At 38.6% G+C, this 20,979-nt stretch overlaps 1 protein-coding gene across 1 annotated transcript in view; it reads left to right on the forward strand.

Moving 5' to 3' along the window:
• CPA6 (carboxypeptidase A6) overlaps nucleotides 1-20,979 on the forward strand; it is a 273,139-nt gene that overhangs the window by 229,212 nt on the left and 22,948 nt on the right. Inside the window, exons 9-10 of the mRNA XM_065902593.1 lie at nucleotides 3,508-3,618; nucleotides 4,106-4,196. Coding sequence (XP_065758665.1) covers nucleotides 3,508-3,618; nucleotides 4,106-4,196 — 202 coding nt within the window. The remainder of the gene's footprint in view (nucleotides 1-3,507; nucleotides 3,619-4,105; nucleotides 4,197-20,979) is intronic.

Raw genomic sequence — 20,979 nt, forward strand, 5'->3', positions numbered from 1 at the left:
GGCCTAGAGGGTTTACTCCCCAAATAATAGAGTAATAACTCTGATATCAAAACAAGAAAGAAAAGTAAGTCTATCTCACTCAAAAGTATAGATGTAAATATTAGCAACCTAAATCCAGCCAACATAACATCAGTGTATATCATAACCTAGTGGGCTTATCCCAGAAATACAGGGGTGATTTAATGTTAGAAATTTACTTATTGAAATTGACCATAACAACATGATTATGTTACTATATGAAGAAAGATTATTTGTTAAAATTCAATATCAATTAATGGCAAAAAAAATCAACCTAATATAGAACAGAACATTTGTCATGTACTCAACCTCAGTTTCAAAATTAACATAAATGGAGAAGAGTCAATAAGAGCCAAGATAATTTTGAAATGGAACTGAATGTGGGAGACATTCAATGAGATTCAGCAGATTCTAGGTAAACCATGTTGTGGTTTTGGTGAATAGATATTAACCAAAATGCATTAGGACAATTCTTCCCTTGAAAGAAAACTTGATATTCAACAGAGGTGACATACTAACTCACTGGGGAAAAGACAGCTCATCCAAGTGAGTACAGGAGAGCCATTGGTCTTCCATAATGGAAACATTAATTAATAAATCTCAACTGAACCTCGTGTAAAAAATCATTTCTAGCAGTTTTAAGGTCTTTTAAAAGAAACTTTAAAATAGATATTTGAAGAAAATACACAGTAATAGATTTATAATCTTAAAACAGAGATGGGTTCTTAAGTAACACATATATGTTTAATGGTAATAAAATTGAAAACTTATATACAATAAGGACATGAACATAAAAATCAATAAGCCACAAGAAAGGAAGATGATCATGACACACATAACCAAATGAAGATTAATATTCAGAATATAAGAATGAGATTTTAATAGAAAAGACAGGCAAAAATATGAGTGAACAATTCCTAGAATGGCCTATCATCACATAAATGCTGTTCAATATAAATTGTAATCAGGGAAATATAAAGTAAAACAACAAAACATATTTTCATACCCATTAACTTTTTTTCATTGAAAGCTTAACAAAACCAAGGGTTGGCAAGTTGTAGAGCAACGGGAATTCTCATTACTGATAATGAAAATATTTACTGATTTAGACAGAAGATGGCAACATTTAGTAAAGTGCAAGGCACAGAAATCCATGACCCAGCAAGTTGTTCCTAGATTTATATCATAAAGAAACTTTCACATATGTCTAGGAAAAATGTTTAGGAACATTCACTGCCAATCTTGAAACACTGAAATATCAGAAACAACATAACCATCCATCAACAAAATAAGGGATAGATACAGTGTGCATTTACCTATAATGGAATTCCATATAATAGTTAAAAATGAATAAACCATCAACTTAATAAGTGTCAAAATATAATATTGGAGAGAAAAGCAAACTGAAGATTGGCATATCATGATTTCATTTGCATGAAATTTTAAAGCCTGCACATACTATATATTGTTCACGAATCCACATGTATGTACTAAATTAGAAAATCATGCACGGAAATGATAATGGCAAATTGAGGATACTTATTGAAGGAGAGGAAAATGGGATCTGAGAGTGATAAAAAAAAAAAAAAAGGGAGCTCTAGTTTTACCTATAATGTCTTGATTTTCTTTTCAAAAGATTTGATAAATACAACAAGATGTAGTGGATGTAATTTCTTCTCTGTATTTTTTCTATTTGCTTAAAATGTATTGTGATTTTTTAAAAGGAAGTTAGTAATATTTTCTCCAATACAAAAGTATGGCAGTCAATTGCATTAGAGGACAAGGCAGAATAAAATGAGAAGGTCCACATGCAAGTCTCCAGCATAATCTAGTGCTTAATGTGCTAACATGTAACACATTTTCTGTGCTTGGAAGAGGTGAGACTTCCCCAGTTTGGACTGAGACGAATGAGCCATGGATCCCAGTGCTATGAGAGAAGGGAGAGAAATTACAACTTTTTCCTGTCCCTTCATCCCTGCCCTACTGCTCCAAATTCCTTTCCTTCTATCTCTTCTTCCCCTCTAGAATGGCATGGAAAACCACAACCCTCTAACGTTAAAGGAGAAAAGTTAGCTAATCATATGACTGTCTCTGCCATCCCACCAGCAGACTTCCTCCAAGCTTTGGGGGACCTCCTTTTATTAGAGGAAAACAAAATTCCAGGGTATGTACAACTGATCAAATACCAGAAACTTTCCTCTGGTTTGAGACATTGGACTATTAATAGAAATTCAAGCACACATGAAAGTTCTACCGAAGTTATTTGGCCAGCAAATTATTGAGTCTTAAAGGAGAACAAAAGATAATTATATTAACAATGTTTATCAACTTGTATTAATTTATAACTACTTAAATTATATTTAATAAAATAGTATTTAACTCATTTCTTATGTTCTTGAATATATTCCTATATTTTCAGTATTATTTCTAATATAGTGATACTTTCTCATAATAGATTGCATTATTGGATTGTGGCTCTCTATTAACAGAATTCTCACTGTATAAATACAGAATGCTGCTTGTGATTGGTTCAGAAATTCTACATGCCTGGATGTAAAGAAAAATTGAAACTTTTAAGTGTTAAATTTTCCAAAGCAAAATATAATTTAAGAATTACTTGATTTTGAATTGTTTTAATATGGTAAAATTCTAACAATCCAAATGGACATAAAATGAGAGGTGGTGCTCTTTCCCATACATTGTCCCCCAGGCCCCCTCCCCCAAAGCAGCCATTGTTACAAATATTCTAAATGTTTGTGTAAGTTACTTTATAATGGACAAACATGCTTCAAAAAGGACTTATTTAAAAAGTCTGTTCCATAGGAAGGGTATTTCAAAATGTTTATATTCTTAACTTGACTTAGCATATTTAATGCTTTTCTGTTTGAAGCCAAATAGTACAGAATCTTCAAGCCTGGCATCAGTCACACAGAAGCAAGATTTCAAAGGAACCATGATAAAGGTGACACAATAAAAAATTGTCCATTAAACTCTTTGTAGAAAAGTCAGGAAAGAACAGAGTGTCCATGCAGTAAGTTTCAAAACTTGAGTCTGCTACCAATTGCACATAAACAATTAAGTGGCACATATAACTATCCTGTGTTGTGATGTATCATGTAAGAATATCAAAATATTAAGGTAATTGTTTTGTCCACAACTGAATGGAATCTTAAAAAGAACTAATAATACAAAATCATATCTAAATTGCTGCTTTCTTAATCATCCTAAACTTTAGCCAGATCTGAACTATTACAAGAGGCTGCCCAATTAATCTGTTTCATACCCTTGCTAAAATGTTATCAGAAGTAGTTTGAGACAGAAGTCTCAAGAGAGAACATGTGATGTCAAATTATAGCTCATATTAGCTTATTACTTTTCAACTCAATATATTTAGTATTTCCCATAGGTGTAAAATATTTCTCATATTTTTTTTTTTGAAATTTTTATTTGGGATTGATTTGTAAGAAACATGTCACCTCTGTCTTTTAGGCTCTTCTAACATATAGGAGTGACCCAACCATGAGAAAAATGTTGAATCATCTGTATTTCTATATCATGCCTGTGTTTAACGTTGATGGATACCATTTTAGCTGGACCAATGTAAGTCACTTGCCTATCCAATTGAAAAAACTATGGAAAATTGTCCTAAAGTAGGAAGGATGCTTGGTGGGCTGCCAGCCTAGTACTTCCAGAGCTATGAAAGATTTCCACTCCCTTCCCCAGCACAGCATCAACCTTCTGATTTTGTTTATATATGTTTGTCTTTTGCATAAGATTTTGTGTTTAAAAAAAGATTCCTTCCAAATAAATTATGAAAAATCACTTGTCTAGTCCAGCTTATTCAATTTTGCCTGTAAAAAAATGAGGCCAAGAGAAACTGAGAGAGAAGTCTGTGGCAGGAATTGGAGCATGAACCTGGGTCTCCAATGCTCATCTTGTCCTCTTCTCACTCCATGGACTTGTTTATTCCTGGAGGAAATCCCCTGCCCCTCACTGCTATGATTCATTCACTGAAGAACTACTAAAATGCATGGGGATAACCTCTTAAGTGTTTATTCTGCACCTCTTTTCTTTTAATTACATCTAGGATCGATTTTGGAGGAAAACAAGGTCAAGGAACTCAAGGTTTCGCTGCCGTGGAGTGGATGCCAATCGAAACTGGAGAGTGAAATGGTGCGGTATGTTGGGGACTAATTGGGATCCGGATTCAGAGGTATCCATTAGGGCTCTGATGTAACATTGATGTCTTTGTGTATGTGAAAACCTCCTATGTTATGCACTGTAGCTGTAATTCACAAAAGAAAATGAAAGCATTTTCATAAAGGATTCAAATCTGGCAACCTCATCCTGAAAATTGAAAATTTCAACAGAGACATAAAAGCAGAAAACAGGAATATTTGTCATTCAGAAACTAAAACAGGAAATGTGGCTTGTGGTATAAATCCAGTCAACGTAATTTATCCTTTCACTGAGAGTAATGCTGATCCTGTCTTCATCTGTCTATGGTGATCACAGCTGCCAAATCCTTGTCTAGAATCTACCAACCTGCCAATCATACACTGGGCACTCATTTGGCAAATATATTTCCACTACATTCCAAGTTTCATGATAGTAACCTTTTAAATAAGGAAAGGATGTCATTTTAAGAAAGGAAACTCTTGTGGCAAAATAAAGAAGCAGGTAGATAGCAAAAGAAAGAAACAGAGAAAATTTGCCACAGTTAGTGTAGAAGAGGCCAAACTTGACCTCATCCCATCTTGGGTTTCCAGCTGGGGCTCTTAAACAGAAAGACAGATTAACAAGAGAAAAACAGTTTATTAATGGGCTCTGCACATGATACACAGGAGAAAGCTCATGAAAAGTAACTCCAAGTGGCAACTCAGAACACCAACTTATACAGAGTTCTCAACAAAGAGCAATAAACTTGTAGAGAAACAATAGGACAAAGGAAAACAATTTTAAGTTTCCAAGGGCAGCCAACTGTGGGAAATAATTATACGAGAGGAAACTCAAGAAGGAAGGTTTGTTTGCAGATTCCTCTGGTGCTGTCTCTGGGCTAAAGGTCTGTCTCCAGTAGGAGAATTTATATCCTGTCTTTAGGCAGAAAAGGGGAAGGTGAACAGAACTTCTCCTGCATATGCTGCTGCTCAATTGCCTTGGACTCAAATTAATTTTTATGTCAAAGAGGCATATTTGGGGGCAAGCGACATATTGTGGTTTACTTTGCTAGTTATCCTAGTTGGCAACAGCGGGGAGGGAAACAAGTGTAAGCCACATGCCGTTGCAAAGAGCTACCCTTTCTCAGAGTCCTTCCCTAGCGCCCTCAAAATACAGACCAAAGCGTTGTGCAATAGTATGTCTCACGAGAGTCTCTTAGAAATGAAGCTCATCACAGGCTTTCCTTCTGTGAGGCTTTGGTTCGATACCAGATCCCCCTCCTCCCATCTCCACCAGCATCAGGCAGGATAACTGGGTGTGCTTGAGACCCCTTCCACAGAACCTTCTTTAATCCACTAGAACTGGCAAATCAGAATATGGTAAAGCAGAAAGAATATAATTTAGAATATCGCAGATAGATGGCTTCCCTGGTGGCTCAGACGGTAAAGAATTTGCCTGCAATGCAGGAGACACAGTTTGATCCCTGGGTCAGGAAGATCCCCTGGAGAAGGAAATGGCAACCCAATCCAGTATTCTTGCCTAGAGAGTCCCATGGACAGAGGAGCCTGGCGGGCTACAGTCCATGGGGTTGCAAAGAATCAATTGATTGAGTGACTAAACACTTTCACTTCATTTTCACGGTTTCATTCTACTATTGTTAGCAGACTGATTTGGGTGATTTTCTCCAATCTATGCCAAAGCCTTCAACTATGTGGAAAATTCTGAAAGAGATGGGAATACGAGACCACCTGACCTGCCTCTTGAGAAACCTGTGTGCAGGTCAGGAAGCAACAGTTAGAACTGGACATGGAACAACAGACTGGTTCCAAATAGGAAAAGGAGTACGTCAAGGCTGTATATTGTCATCCTGCTTATTTAACTTATATGCAGAGTACATCATGAGAAACACTGGAATAGAAGAAGCACAAGCTGGAATCAAGATGGCCAGGAGAAATATCAATAACCTCAGATATGCAGATAACACCACCCTTATGGCAGAAAGTGAAGAGGAACTGAAAAGCCTCTTAATGAAAGAGAAAGAGGAGAGTGAAAAAGTTGGCTTAAAGCTCAACATTCAGAAAACTAAGATCATGGCATCTGGCCCCATCACTTCATGGGAAATAGATGGGGAGACAGTGGAAACAGTATCAGACTTTATTTTTTTGGGCTCCCAAATCACTGCAGATGGTGACTGCAGCCATGAAATTAAAAGATGCTTACTCCTTGGAAGGAAAGTTATGACCAACCTAGACAGCATATTAAAAAACAGAGACGTTACTTTGCCAACAAAGTTTCGTCTGGTCAAGGCTATGGTTTCTCCAGTGGCCATGTATGGATGTGAGAGTTGGACTGTGAAGAAAGCTGAGTGCCAAAAAATTGATGCTTTTGAACTGTGGTGTTGGAGAAGACTCTTGAGAGTCCCTTGGACTGCAAGGAGATCCAACCAGTCCATCCTAAAGGAGATCAGTCCTGGGTATTCATTGAAAAGACTGATGCTGAATCTGAAACTCCAATACTTTGGCCACCTCATGTGAAGAGTTGACTCATTGGAAAAGACCCTGATGCTGGGAGGGATTGGGGGCAGGAGGAGAAGCGGATGACAGAGGATGAGATGGCTGAATGGCATCACCGACTCAATGGACATGAGTTTGAGTAAACTCTGGGAGTTTGTGATGGACAGAGAAGCCTGGCGTGCTGTGATTCATGGGGTCGCAAAGAGTCGGACACGACTGAGCGACTGGATTGAACTGATGTGTAAAATAGATAACTAGTGGGAAGCTGCCATATAGCACAGGGAACTCAGCTTGGTGCTCTGTGATGACCTAGAGGGGTGGGATGGGAGTATGGGAGGGAGGCTCAAGAAGGAAGGAATATATGTATACATATAGCTGCCTTGCCAGAGAAGGCAACGGCAACCTACTCCGGTACTCTTGCCTGGAAAATCCCATGGTTGGAGGAGCCTGGTAGGCTGCAGTGCATGGGGTCGCTGGGAGTCAGACACAACTGAGAGACTTCACTTTCACTTTTCACTTTCATGCATTGGAGAAGGAAATGGCAACCCACTCCAGTATTCTTGCCTGGAGAAGTCCCAGGGACAGGGGAGCCTGGTGGGCTGCCATCTATGGAGTCACACAAAGTCAGACATGACTGAAGCGACTTAGCAGCAGCAGCCTTGCAATATATATATGTATTCATATATTCACGTTGTTGTATAGCAGAAACTAACAACATTGTTAAGCAAATATACTTCATTTTTTTTAGGATGGCTATGAAAAAAACATAGCAAATATTAGTGAGGGTATGGAAAAACTGGAACACTCAATACTTGATGGTGGGAATGTAAATGATGTGGCCACTTTGGAAAAAATGTTTTAATAGTCTCTCAAAAGTTAAACACAGAGTAGCCATATGACCTAGCAATTCTGCTCCTAGGTATATACCCATGAGAAATGAAAACACACATCCATAAAATAACTCATACATGAATGCTACATGAAATAAACTAGTTACAAAATAACAAATATTGTATGATTCCATTTATATATATAAATGTCCAGAATAGAGAAACCCATAGACAGAGTAGATAAGTGGCTGCCAAGGGTGGGGGGGGTGGGTAGTGACTGTAATGGGTAAGGGCTTTTTGGGGGAGATGATGAAAATGTTTTTTAATTAGATAGTGGTGATGATCATGAATGTACTAAAATTCATTTAACTGTATACTTCAAAAGAGTGGATTTTATGGGATGTAATTACAGCTCAATAAAACTGTTACAAAGAATTTTAATTAGCATTTAGGATGAAATTAGGTACTTACTAAAACATAACTACTCTTTTTAGAAGACTCCATTACCTAATATTGTAAATTACATGTCATGTGGAGAAAACCATGTTTTGCAGGAGCCCAATCACATATGCATCTCTCCACATATGCCCTTCTCCTCCCAACACTCCCTCACTCTATCAAAATAAGAGGGGTATGTTTTGACGGGGCAAATATTTTGACAGATCACCTGAGATGAAAAGGGGAACTTCCACTTAGTGGTTGTTACCAGCCAGTGCCCGTGAAAGTACAAGAGAAGGTCACTGGGTGGATTTCTAAGAATTTCTGCAGCTGAGAGTCCCTTGGACTGCAAGGAGATCCTTGCAGTCCATCCTAAAGGAAATCAGTCCTGAATATTCGTTGGAAGGACTTTGGCCACCTGATGCAAAGAACCGACTCATTTGAAAAGACCCTGATGCTGGGAAAGATTGAAGGCAGGAGGAGAAGGGGACGACAGGATGAGATGGTTGGATGGCATCACCAACTCAATGGACATGAGCTTGAGCAAGCTCTGGGAGTTGGTGATGGACAGGGAAGCCTGGCATGCTCCAGTGCATGGGGTTGCAAAGAGTCGGACACAACTGAGTGACTGAACTGAAATGAAACTCCCTCTGGAGCCTCCCTCCCACCCACCACCATCCCACCCCTCTATGTTGTCACAGAGCATTGGGTTGGGCTCCCTGGGCTATATACCAGCTTCCCACTATCTACCTATTTTACACATGGTAGTGCATGTATGTCAGGGCTGCTCTCTCCATTCCTCCCACCCTCTCCTTCCCCTGTTGTGTCCACACATCTGTTCTTTATGTCTGCGTCTCTGCCCTGAAAACAGGCTCATCAGTACCATTTTTCTAGATTCCATATGGACATTAATACATGTTTTTCACTTTCCGACTTACTTCACTCTGTATAGCAGACTCTAGTTTCATCTACCTCTCTACAACTGATGCACATTCATTCCTTCCTATGGCTGAGTAATAGTCCATTATATATATATATATATATATATATATAATGGAGAAAACCGTAACTTAAAAGGACATAGGTATTCCAGTCTTCATTGCAGCTATTTACAGTGGCCAAGACATGGAAGAAAGGACGTCTAGCATGGAACCTAGATGTCCATTGACAGATGAATGGATAGAGAGGTTGTGGTACATATATAAATCCAATTCTAAATCAAAACAAATGTATTGAGCACCTTATTTCTTTCCATGATAGACGATCACAAAGCTAAACTACAAATCCTCCTGTTTCTAAGACTTTAGGAAAAGGCAAAAAAAACTTTCATTTTTCTTCTCTCATGATTCAAACACATTTCCCAATAATCCACCACTAAAAAGAGCTATTTTATTTTACCTTTTGGCAAATTACTTGTAAATCCAGTTTTTCCTAATCCAGATACTGATTATTTATAAAACTCACTTCATCTCCCTATTTTATATTTCATGTTCTTTATGTAAGACCCAACCAAAAATTAGCGTTTCATAACAACAAATTAAATAACGGCTGACATTGATTGTGTGGGTATAGTGTACACAATGGGAACTCACTCCGGTACTCTTGCCTGGCAAATCACTTGGATGGAGGAGCCTGATAGGCTGAACTCCATGGAGTCGCTAACAGTCGGACACAACTGAGCCACTTCACTTTCACTTTTCACTTTCATGCACTGGAGAAGGAAATGGCAACCCACTCCAGTGTTCTTGCCTGGAGAATCCCAGGGACGGGGGAGCCTGGTGGGCTGCCGTCTATGGGGTCGCACAGAGTCGGACACGACTGAAGTGACTTAGCAGCAGCAGCAGCAGCAGGAGCGTACACAAAATGATACATTGTTTCATTTCTCTGATCATTCTTCTGGGTAAATATGTAAGAATTAGAAGGTGGATGACAATATCTTAGTTTGTTTTTTAACATATTTTCCAACATCATGCTTAGATATCTTTGTTGAAGCTTTTGAAAAAGACATTACAAAGTTTAGAAACCTTTTATGAACAGCTCATCTTTGAAAATCAGTGAAGAAAGTAGCATGAAGTGAGGCATGATGGACATGTCAGAATTACTCCCTTGATTCCTGGGACACTGACCTCCTGATTTTTCATTTGGCACTGATTTTTTTTTGGGGGGGGGGGGGCGGGCACTGATTTTTAAATCCAGTAATTTTATTGTACTTGTTTCAGCAGGTAAGCCTCGCATGCTGCTAAATCTTTGGGAGACTTCTAGTCTTGTGCTGGGCATGTGTGCTAAGTTGCTTCAGTCATTATCCTACTCTTTGCAACCCTAGGGACTGTAGCCCACCGGGCTCCTCTGTCCATGGGGTTCTCCAGAAAGAATATTGGAGTCGGATGTCATGCCCTCCTCCAGGGGATCGTCCCGACCCAGAGAGCAAACTCACATCTCCAGCATTGGCAAGCAGGTTCTTTACCACTAGCACCACCTGGGAAGCCCATGCTGGGTGTATGAGTGAGGATTTTAAGGTTTTTATCAACTTATTCTTGTTCCCTTATGCTGGCTGCTCTTCAGCATTATTGGATTTCTGAGTTCACAAGAAACAAACTACATCTCTCTGATCATTTTCCTCCAGCTGTTATCATTTGCATTTGATAAGTCATGTAATTTTTTATTTTCATAAATTTCATGCATATCTAATTGCTTTGAATTTTTGGGTCCTCATTACTGTTTTTAACATGACGTAAGCTATTACTGCATTACTAGCTTCCTTCTGGATCACTAATGCTATTTCCCTTGTTTTCAGATTCCTGTTTCTTTTCTGTCTATATGCTTATTTTTAATGAAAACTCCTTTTGAAGTAACTTTTCTATTACTAAAGCAATCTCTTTTGAATGCTATTCTTACATGCAGAAATAGGAAAACAATGATTTTCTTTTTATCTACCACTTTTTATAATTGAAAAGCTGTGATGTGCTGAATAATGACATGAAGCACATGGGCAGTCATCTTGCCTTCACACTGTCTTCTAGAACAGCATTCCCCAAATTACACAAAACAGCAGCATTCCCCAGCCATAAAAAATCCTAGAAAACTGCATAACCCTAATGGTCCAGGAGAAGTTATTAAGTGTCTCCCACAAATGACTATCTTAGTCTATCCAGGCTGCCATAGCCTAATACAGTTGACCCTTGAACAACATGGGGGTTAGGGGTGCCAACCCTTCACACAGCTAAATGTCCGGGTACAACATATAGTCTGCCTTCTTTATCTGCAGCTCCTCCACATCAAAGATTCTGCATCAGAGGACTCAACCAGCCAGGGATCATGAAGTGCTACAGACTTACTACTGAAAAAAATCTGTCGATAAGTGAACCCATGCAATTCAAAACCTGTGTTGCTCAAGGGTCAACTGTACCAGAGACGGAGTGGCTTACAAAAAACAAACATTTATTTCTCACAGTTCTAAAGGCTGGCAAGCACAGGATCATGTTCCTAGCAGATCCATAGTTTATGAGGGCTTCCTGGTCCATAGGTAACAGCTTCTCACTGTCCTCACTCGGTGGAAGGCTCTAGAGAGTTCTCTGGGTTCTCTTTGATAAGGTCACTAACCATCCATGAATGCCCTACCCTCATAACCTAATTACATCCCAAAGGCCTCACCTCCTAACACTATCACATTGGGCATTAGGATTTCAACACGTGAATTTGGGAGGAGGGGAACTACAAATATTTAAACCAGAGCAATAACTGATACTAATGATGGTAGTATTTTTATTCCTGGCTTTTTTAAGGAACCTCAATACTGTTCTCCATAGTGGCTGTATCAATTTACATTCCCACCAACAATGCAAGAAGTTTCCCTTTTCTCCACAACCTCTCCAGCACTTACTGTTTGTTCGTTTTTTGATGATGGCCAGTAGTATTTCTAAGTTGTAAGAAAAAAAGACTTTTTTTCACAGCCTAAGAAAAAAATACCAATTATATTTTATATAGTTGTCATCTCAGAGGTTATCAGATGAGTGACTAAATTCATTCATTCATTTATGCAACTACTATTTTCTGAGCTAGTTACTTAAAGAATAGCAATAAACGAAGTCAAGTGTCATACATGCTATGCAGAAACAAATGCCAGGAAAGTAATAGAGAGTGACAGGGTGAGGGTGGGTTAACTGTTTTAGGTGACATAGGGAAGATGGTCTCATCCGATGAGACTTGAGAGTGAAGGAGGTCTGGGGAAAAAGCAGATAGAGGGAACAACAATGTAAAATCTCTGAGTCAGGAGCATCTTTTAAGGAGGAGCAATGAGGGCTGCATGCCTGGAACTGAGAGAGGGAGGAGAAAGGAGAGACAGGTAGGAGATAACATCAGAGAGGCAGACAGAGGGGAGATGGTGTAGGTCCAGCATCTTAGGAAGGGCTTGGGATGATGTTCTGAATGGGATGGAAAAAAACCATCACTGGAAAGTTGTGAATTGAGAAGTGACATGACCTAATGAACTTTGAAGATAATTATTCTGGTTTCTCTATATCAAACGGATTGTTGGGGGCAGGTATTGATTGCTGAAGGCAGATGTGTGTGCATGCTCAGTCATGTCTGACTCTTTGTGACCCCATGAATTGTAGCCCACCAGGCTCATCTGTCCATGGAATTTTCCAGGCAAGAATACTGGAGTGGATTACTATTTCCTACTCCAGGAGTTCCTCCCAACCCAGGGATCGAACCTGCGTCTCTTGCCTCTCCTGCATTGGCAGGTGGATTCTGAATCACTGGGAAGAATCCCACTGAATCACCTGGGAAGCCCTGTTGAAGGCAGATGTTTGGATTCAAATTATATTGTGTTGGCCAAAAAGTTTGTTTGGGTTTTTCTGTGTCACAGAAAAACCCAAATGAACTTTTTGGCCAACCCAATACTTTTCCATTTAAAAACACTGCTTTTAAAATATAATTTTTAAAAAGTCTGATATAAGAATATTATTCCCATAGACAACCATGGCATACACTACAATGAATTCTGAATGTTAACATATCTTTATTATATAAAGAACTGTTTGTTTAAGGAACCAAAGATAAGCAACCATGTGAGAAAAAAATATTTGCAGTATATAAAGCAGAGAAAGTTTTACTATCATTTTTACATAAACACTTCAGAATCAAACATTACATAGTAAAAAGTGATTTTAAGCGTTCACATAAAACATAAAGAAAAAGACTCTAGAGGCTGAGGTTTTAAAAACAGTTATAATTCACGAAGATAAAGCCATATGATAAAATGGGCAACCTCCCAGTAATCAAAGAACAATATTAAAGTAAAACAAGTTACCATGTAATCCATTAAATTATTCCCCAAATTGTTTGATGTGATAACCTAAACTGGAAACAAAGGTAAAATTGGGGAAGCATGTAGCTCTGGGGGTTTTAGAAAGCAGTTTGATTGCACATCCAGAATGCCATTCATTCCTCTGTTCACTCAAAAAAGCAAAGGTTACTACATGCATTCTTTTTGCCACACTACGTTAGGCACCTAGCAAGTAGAGGTGAATCCTACAGTTTCCCTGTCCTCATGGTGTTTAAAAATCTTTGAGGTTGAAGCAGGAGAGCAGAAGAGTGACAAAGGAGAAAGAGCAAAGGGCGGGGAGTGGGGGGACAGAAGGAAAAAGGAACAAAATGTTATAGATATACATGATATGGGGTAGGGGTCCCCAACCTACAGGATCTAATGCCTGATAATCCGAGGTGGGGTTGATGTAATAATAGAAATAAAGTGCACAGTAAATGTAATGCGCTTGAATCATCGCAAAACCACCCCCCATACCCTGGTCCATGGAAGAATTATCTTCCACAAAACCAGTCCCAGGTGCCAAAGAGGTTGGGGACTGCTGGTATAGAGAGACATACACATATACAGAGGATCCTCAACTTAGGATGGTTCAACTTACAATTTTCACCCTTACAATGTTGTGAAAGCAATACACATTTAGCGAAGGATATACTTCAAATTTTGAATGTTGATGTTTTCACGAGCCAGTGATGTGTGGTATGATGCTCTCCTATGATGTGCAGTGATAGTGGGTAGGTCAGCCACACAACTGATACACTTGCAACCATTGTATACCCAGAAAGCCAGTTTTTCACTTTCATTACATTATTCAATAAATTACATGAGATCTTCAAAACTTATTATAAAATAGGCTTTGTGTTAGATGATTTTACCCAACTGTAGGCTAATGTAAGTGTTCTGAGCATATTCAAGGTGGGCTAGGCTATGTAAGCTACAATGCCCTGTAGTTCAGGTGTATTCAATGCATTGCAACTTAGAATATTTTCAATTTATGATCGGTTTAATGCCATCTGCATATAACCTCATTGAAGTCTGGGAAGATCTGTATAGTAAGGCTATAAACGAAAAAGGAACCAGTGCTATTTGATGAAGTCAGAAAAGTCTTCACAGAAGAGATAATAGCAGATTTAAATATTAAAAATACATTTGTCATCAGGTAGACTGAACTGTGGGGCAAAGGTAAACACAGCAAAGATTGAGTTTTAAGGGAATTCAGGTAGGGGAAACAGGTATGTTCTGGAGAAGAATAAATAAGCATGTAATGACATGTAAAAATAGATTTAATATCTTCACACTATTAAAATAAAAATTATGATTTATGATATGAAAAATTATCATCAGTTCTTAGGCTGTGGTTTTCATTTCTACCTTTCTCAATATTTGAAGTTATTTTACAAGGTCATAAGTATAGTGAATTTGTAAGATTCTTGAGAAAAAATAAATGAGATTTTTCAATTACATATTAATATAAATTGTAAAATAGTTTTTCATCAAAATAGAATATAGAAGGTAATAAATTGCTCTGTTTGAAGTTTTTGTTATATTTTAATAGCAATTCAGTTTCAAAAACAATCAGGGTCAATACTGTCTCTCTCAATCCATTAAATCATTTATAAACATTTAATAATTCAAATTCCTTAATGTGAGTAAAGGAAAAAAAGTAGCTGTTTTCATGTGAGTCTTAAACTCATGAAAATATAAATTACAGAGTTTTGTGCAGGAACATGAAAAAAGTCTATGTATGAAATTTTTTTAAAAAAGAATATGCAACACGGTAAAGAATCTGCTTGCAGTATGGGAGACTTAGGTTTGATCCCTGGATTAGGAAGATCCTCTGGAGGAAGGCATGGAAACCCACTGCAGTATTCTTGCCGGGAGAATCCCCATGGACAGAGGAGCTTGGCGGGCTACAGTCCACAGGGTCACAAAGAGTCGGACACGACTGAGCAGCTAAGCACATCATGCAACATAAAACAGGCTGGGATGTGCGCATCAGGTGACCCTGGGTGGCTAGGGCACAGGATGCTAGAAGGACAGGTGAGAGATGAGGCAGGAGAAGGTCCCAGTGTACAGGTCATGAAGGACATGCTGAGAGTCAAGGCTGTGCTGGGCTCTATAGATTTTATTCTAGAAGCCATGCCTTTCAAACCGAACTGAGGTTGTATGCTTATAGACACACATCCCAGAGAAAGTCACCAAAAATCCATAGCACCCCTTCAGGGCATATCAATTTCACTTGAAGATTTCAGAAGGGGAATTATTATTTTATGTTAGAACAAACACAAATACATAATTGAGTCAACCAGACAAGTCACATGAACTTTGAACGTAAAACAAAGATTTCAAAGAAGTCATGGACTTAGAGTCTATGTTGATTTTGCCTCCTCGGAGCATTTTGATGGAAAAGTTTGACCAACAATGGATAATTGGGGGCCTTTTAAGGGAAGGATCATTGGGAGCTTTTAAAGCTGGGAAGGAAATGACTGATCTCTGAGTGTCAGTTGAGCAGGAGTATCAGACAGAGGACCAGTCACAAAACTACAGTAGGACCATCACCCTGGAGGGAGTGGCAAGAATGGAGAGGAAATGCACACACGAGAAATGAGGAAACATGTACTCACTGGACCCCAGTGAGATTCAGAAGATGAAGTCAGAGGGAAAAGAGAGCAGTCTAGGATGATTCTATTTCTGGTTAGAGCATCTGGCTGGTGGACGGGGCATCACCTGCCAAGATTTGGCATCTACCATGAGGTGAGGATTTGGTGGCATATCCAAGTCCAGTTTGGGGCCGCTAAGCTGCTGCTGCTAAGTCGCTTCAGTCATGTCCAACTCTGTGCAACCCCATAGACGACAGCCACCAGGCTCCGCCATCCCTGGGATTCTCCAGGCAAGAGTACTGGAGTGGGTTGTCATTTCCTTCTCCAGTTTGGGGCAACAGATCTCAAATGCTTGTGGGAATCTAGAGAAAGATGTACGGCAGGTAGCTGGATATAGGCTTGGAGCATTTAAAGGGGTCTAGTCTGAACAAATAGGCTTGTGGGTCTTCAGCACATCAAGAGTAATTGAAGTTTTAGGGACAGATGAGATCAGTACACATGAACAGTAGAAAAAGAAGCAAGTCAAAGCAGAACCTTAAACCTGTGCATACCCTTAGGACTCAGGATTCCATTTTAAAAACACATTATAAGGAAACAGAAGATGATGCTGATCACAATGTGATCTATAACAACAAAAGATTGAAAACAACCCAGTGTTGAACAACAGGACAATGGTCAAATACATTCATATATACCCATTTGGTGAAATTTTAGGAAACCATTAAATGGATTAAAAGTTCATTTAAAAATAACCAAAAAAAAAAAAAGAGGTTTCCCTGGTGGCTCAGTGGTAAAGAATCTGCCTGCCAATGCAGGAGACATAGGTTCGATCCCTGGTCTCGGAAGATTCCACATGCTTCTACACTACAACTATCGAGCCTGTGCTCTAGAGCTCGGAAACCACAACTGCTGAGCCCACACGCTGCTACTATTGAAGCCCATGTGCCTTGGAGCCCGCACTCTGCAACAAGAGAAGGCATCGCAGTGAGAAGCCAGTGCACTGCGACTAAAAAGTAGCCCCTGCTCACTGCAACCAGAGAAAAGCTGGCACAGCAACAAAGATCCAGCACAGCCAAAAATATAAATAAATAAACTTTTTTACTTTTAAATAACAAAAAGGAAATGTCCCAGTGGTCCAGTGGTTGAGACTCTGTGCTTCCACTGCCAAGAGTGAGGGTTCAATCCATGGTTGGGGAATTAGGATCCACAAGCCCCGTGATGTGGCCAAAAATAAAATTTTTTAAATAAAATAAATAAAAATAACAAAAACCTTATGATACAATATTGAATCTTATTCTAATTTTTTCACTGTGATTACAATTCTATAAAACATATAGTGATGATTACATGTGTAGATGTGATAGATATGTGTATATGATATATACACATTTACATACTAACACAAGAGAAAGAAGACTGGAAGAAAATATGCCAAAATGCTGGAATTAGAGGACTAGTGGTGCTTTTCTCTTCCTTTAAATGTTTTCTAAACTTAATTTTAGAATTTCACTTTAAGAAATAAATTTGCCTTTAATAGTGTATATTCTGTATTTACTTCTCCCATACAACCAGCAAGTGATAAGCCAAATAACCAATCAAGTGACATGGTTTTTTTTAAAGGTGTATATTTTCAAAAGAATCCCAGAAATAAGTGTCATTTAAATATATGCTCTTGTTGCCACTATGAGACCTTAAATAAGTCCATCCTATTACTGAGAACTTAGAAAAACTCAATAGAGACACAGAAATTATTCACAAATTTATGGAACACCTACTACATGCTGATACTCTATTTGGATGCTATTTTGGAATAAATGTTTCCTCAGATCAAGAAAAGAGTTCCCAATTTTCTTCTTCAAAGTATTTTTCTGTACTTATCTGTGTTCAAATGACACTTTAAATAAAAACATCATTGCTGACTATCAAACTTGGACCTATTGATAGTCTTATAATTCTATTATTTATATTTCTGTGTGTTAGAAGACAGAAAGAAACTAAAATTTGAAGGATACAGGAAATTAGACAATATACATTTCTGTTAAGAAGGTGAATGAGTAGAATTTCTTTGGAAGGGTATTTGGCAATGTCTACCAAAATTTTTTTTAAATACACATCATTTTGACTGAATAAATAATTTTACTCTTAGGAATATATCCTATGGCTATATTCTCATGTGTAGAAAATAACATATATACAAGGATATTCATTGCAGCACTCTTTTGTCATGACAAAAGATTCAGTTCAGTTCAGTCGCTCAGTCATGTCCGACTCTTTGCGACCCCATGAATCACAGCACGCCAGGCCTCCCTGTCCATCACAAACTCCCGGAGTTTACTCAAACTCATGCCCATCGAGTCGGTGATGCCATTCAGCCATCTCATCCTCTGTCATCCACTTCTCCTCCTGCCCCCAATCCCTCCCAGCATCAGGGTCTTTTCCAACGAGTCAACTCTTCGCATGAGGTGGCCAAAGTATTGGAGTTTCAGCTTCAGCATCAGTCCTTTCAATGAACACCCAGGACTGATCTCCTTTAGGAGGGACTGGTTGGATCTCCTTGCAGTCCAAGGGACTCTCAAGAGTCTTCTCCAACACCACAGTTCAAAAGCATCAATTTTTTGGCACTCAGCTTTCTTCACAGTCCAACTCTCACATCCATACATGGCCACTGGAGAAACCATAGCCTTGACCAGACAAACCTTTGTTGGCAAAGTAATGTCTCTGCTTTTTAATATGCTGTCTAGGTTGGTCATAACTTTCCTTCCAAGGAGTAAGCATCTTTTAATTTCATGGCTGCAGTCACTATCTGCAGTGATTTTGGAGCCCAAAAAAATAAAGTCTGACACTGTTTCCACTGTCTCCCCATCTATTTCCCATGAGGTGATGGGGCCAGATGCCATGATCTTAGTTTTCTGAATGTTAAGCTTTAAGTCAACTTTTTTTACTCTCCTCTTTCACTTTCATCAAGAGGACAAAAGATTAGAAGCATCAAATTCCACCAACGAAGGACTAGTTAAGGAAGTTAGGCTATAATTATACAGTGAAATAGTCAGAACTAGACAACTGTTTTGTGGACTGATATGGAAAAGTCTCCAGGATTACACATATCAACACACACAGTTGAACAGAATAAGGCTTTAGATTAATATATATATGAAGAATACTACTATTTGTTTTGTTTTTTTAATTTTTGCTACTATTTGTTTTAAAAAAGGGTTTTTCCTCAAAAATGGGTATTTTAACTGGCTTTTTCTTATAAATGCAAAGCCTAACCATGGAACAGTACCAGAAAGTAGTAAAAGTGACTGCTTCTCAGGAAAAGAAATGGATGGCTAGACAGATGAAATGGGAGCACTTGACATGGCAAACCATGTATATCCACTGGCCCTTCAAAAATAATATTAAAGCAGTAACAATAAGATTTTTTTATGAAAAAACAAAATAAAATTTCAACTAAAATCAAGCTCCAAATGTACTATTATGATTCAAATCACTGCATCTTGTTTCATGTTAGTTTATTGAGCTTAATTAGTTATTATTAGTAAAACACAGGAGATTGAGGCCATAAAGCAGTAATTCATGGGCCTATAAAGAAGTCATATCATACTTTTTCCACCAGCATACCTCACTGCCTCCACTCACTGCCCCACCACATGGGGTGGAGAGTAGTATGTCACAGACTATCTAATCTAATACACAGGCTTCCCTGGTGTCTCAGTGATTAAAAAATCCACCTGTCAACACAGGAGACTTGGGTTCAATCCCTGCATCAGGAAGATCCCCTGGAAAAGGACATGGCAACCCACTCCAGTATTCTTGCCTAGAAAATCCCACGGACAGGGGAGCCTGATGGGCTACAGTCCATGGGGACACAAAAGAGTCAGACATGACTTAATGACTAAGCAACAACAGCAAATCTAACACCAAATGCATGGCCCTCTACCCACCTGGCCTTCCCTGTCATCCCTCTCAGTACTACCCTAGAAGTGCTGACTGTGAAAGAGATTGAGAGAAAAGGTTTTACTTTGATTCACAACATTTTACAAAAATGTTATTATTATATATGACTTCCCTGGTGGCTTAGATGGTAAAGCATCTGCCTCCAATGCGGGAGACGCGTGTTTGATCCCTGGGTCGGGAAGATACTCTGGAGAAGGAAATGGCAACCCACTCCAGTGTTCTGGCCTGGAGAATACCCTGGACAGAGGAGACTGGTTGGCTATAGTCCATGGAGTCTCAAAGAGTCAGACACGACTAAGGGACTTCCCTTTCACTTTCCAGGCCACACTCAGTACTACCCTAGAAGTGTTGACTGTGAAAGAGATTGAGAGAAAAAGTTTTACTTTGATTCAAAACATTTTACAAAAATGTTATTATTATATAGAAAATGTACATCAGCAAAAATATTTTAATTAATGTGACATATTCCATTAGGATACAATATCTATTTTCTTACACTGGCATCTATTTAAAATCAGGTTCCAGCGTGCCATTCTAGACTATGTAATTCTGCAAAAGAAATCCCTGAATGGGCTTCCAGCACGTTCCTCAACCACAACAATGAAATAGCACTAATTCATTTCATTTACCACCCCTAGATTGAAACGGACATGGGCAACAATCAAAGACAAAGCAGTAATATGATTTAAAACTATTGATTCCCTTTTATTCTCATTCTTGGGTATATTCTTATTCTCAGGTATGGTTTTATTTGTACATATTTTAAGAGTACACTGGAAAGCTAGCAAACAGCATCTTTGTTCATCTCTTGTGCAATTTCTCACCTTTTATTAAGACCTTAAATTATAATAAAACTGACCTTAAAATATAAAACACAAATGGAATTTTAATGTGATAGACTAAGAGGGACCTTGCTGTAGGGCAGGTTGACTTAATAAACATTTATTGAGCCCCTGCTATGGCTGATATGCAAATAGGGATACTATCCAGTTCTTGTTCTTGGGAACTGGTGGTCAGTGAGGGAGACTGGCAGGTAAACAACCAGCTGTGATTTGAGACTGAGTGAAAACCAAAAAACAGAGGAACAAGTGTCACCCTTACAGAGGCGAGAGGGAAGAGAAATTCTGACCAGTGTGAGA

Source organism: Muntiacus reevesi, chromosome 12 (assembly GCF_963930625.1).
Source record: "Muntiacus reevesi chromosome 12, mMunRee1.1, whole genome shotgun sequence".
Classification (NCBI taxonomy): Eukaryota; Metazoa; Chordata; class Mammalia; order Artiodactyla; family Cervidae; genus Muntiacus; species Muntiacus reevesi.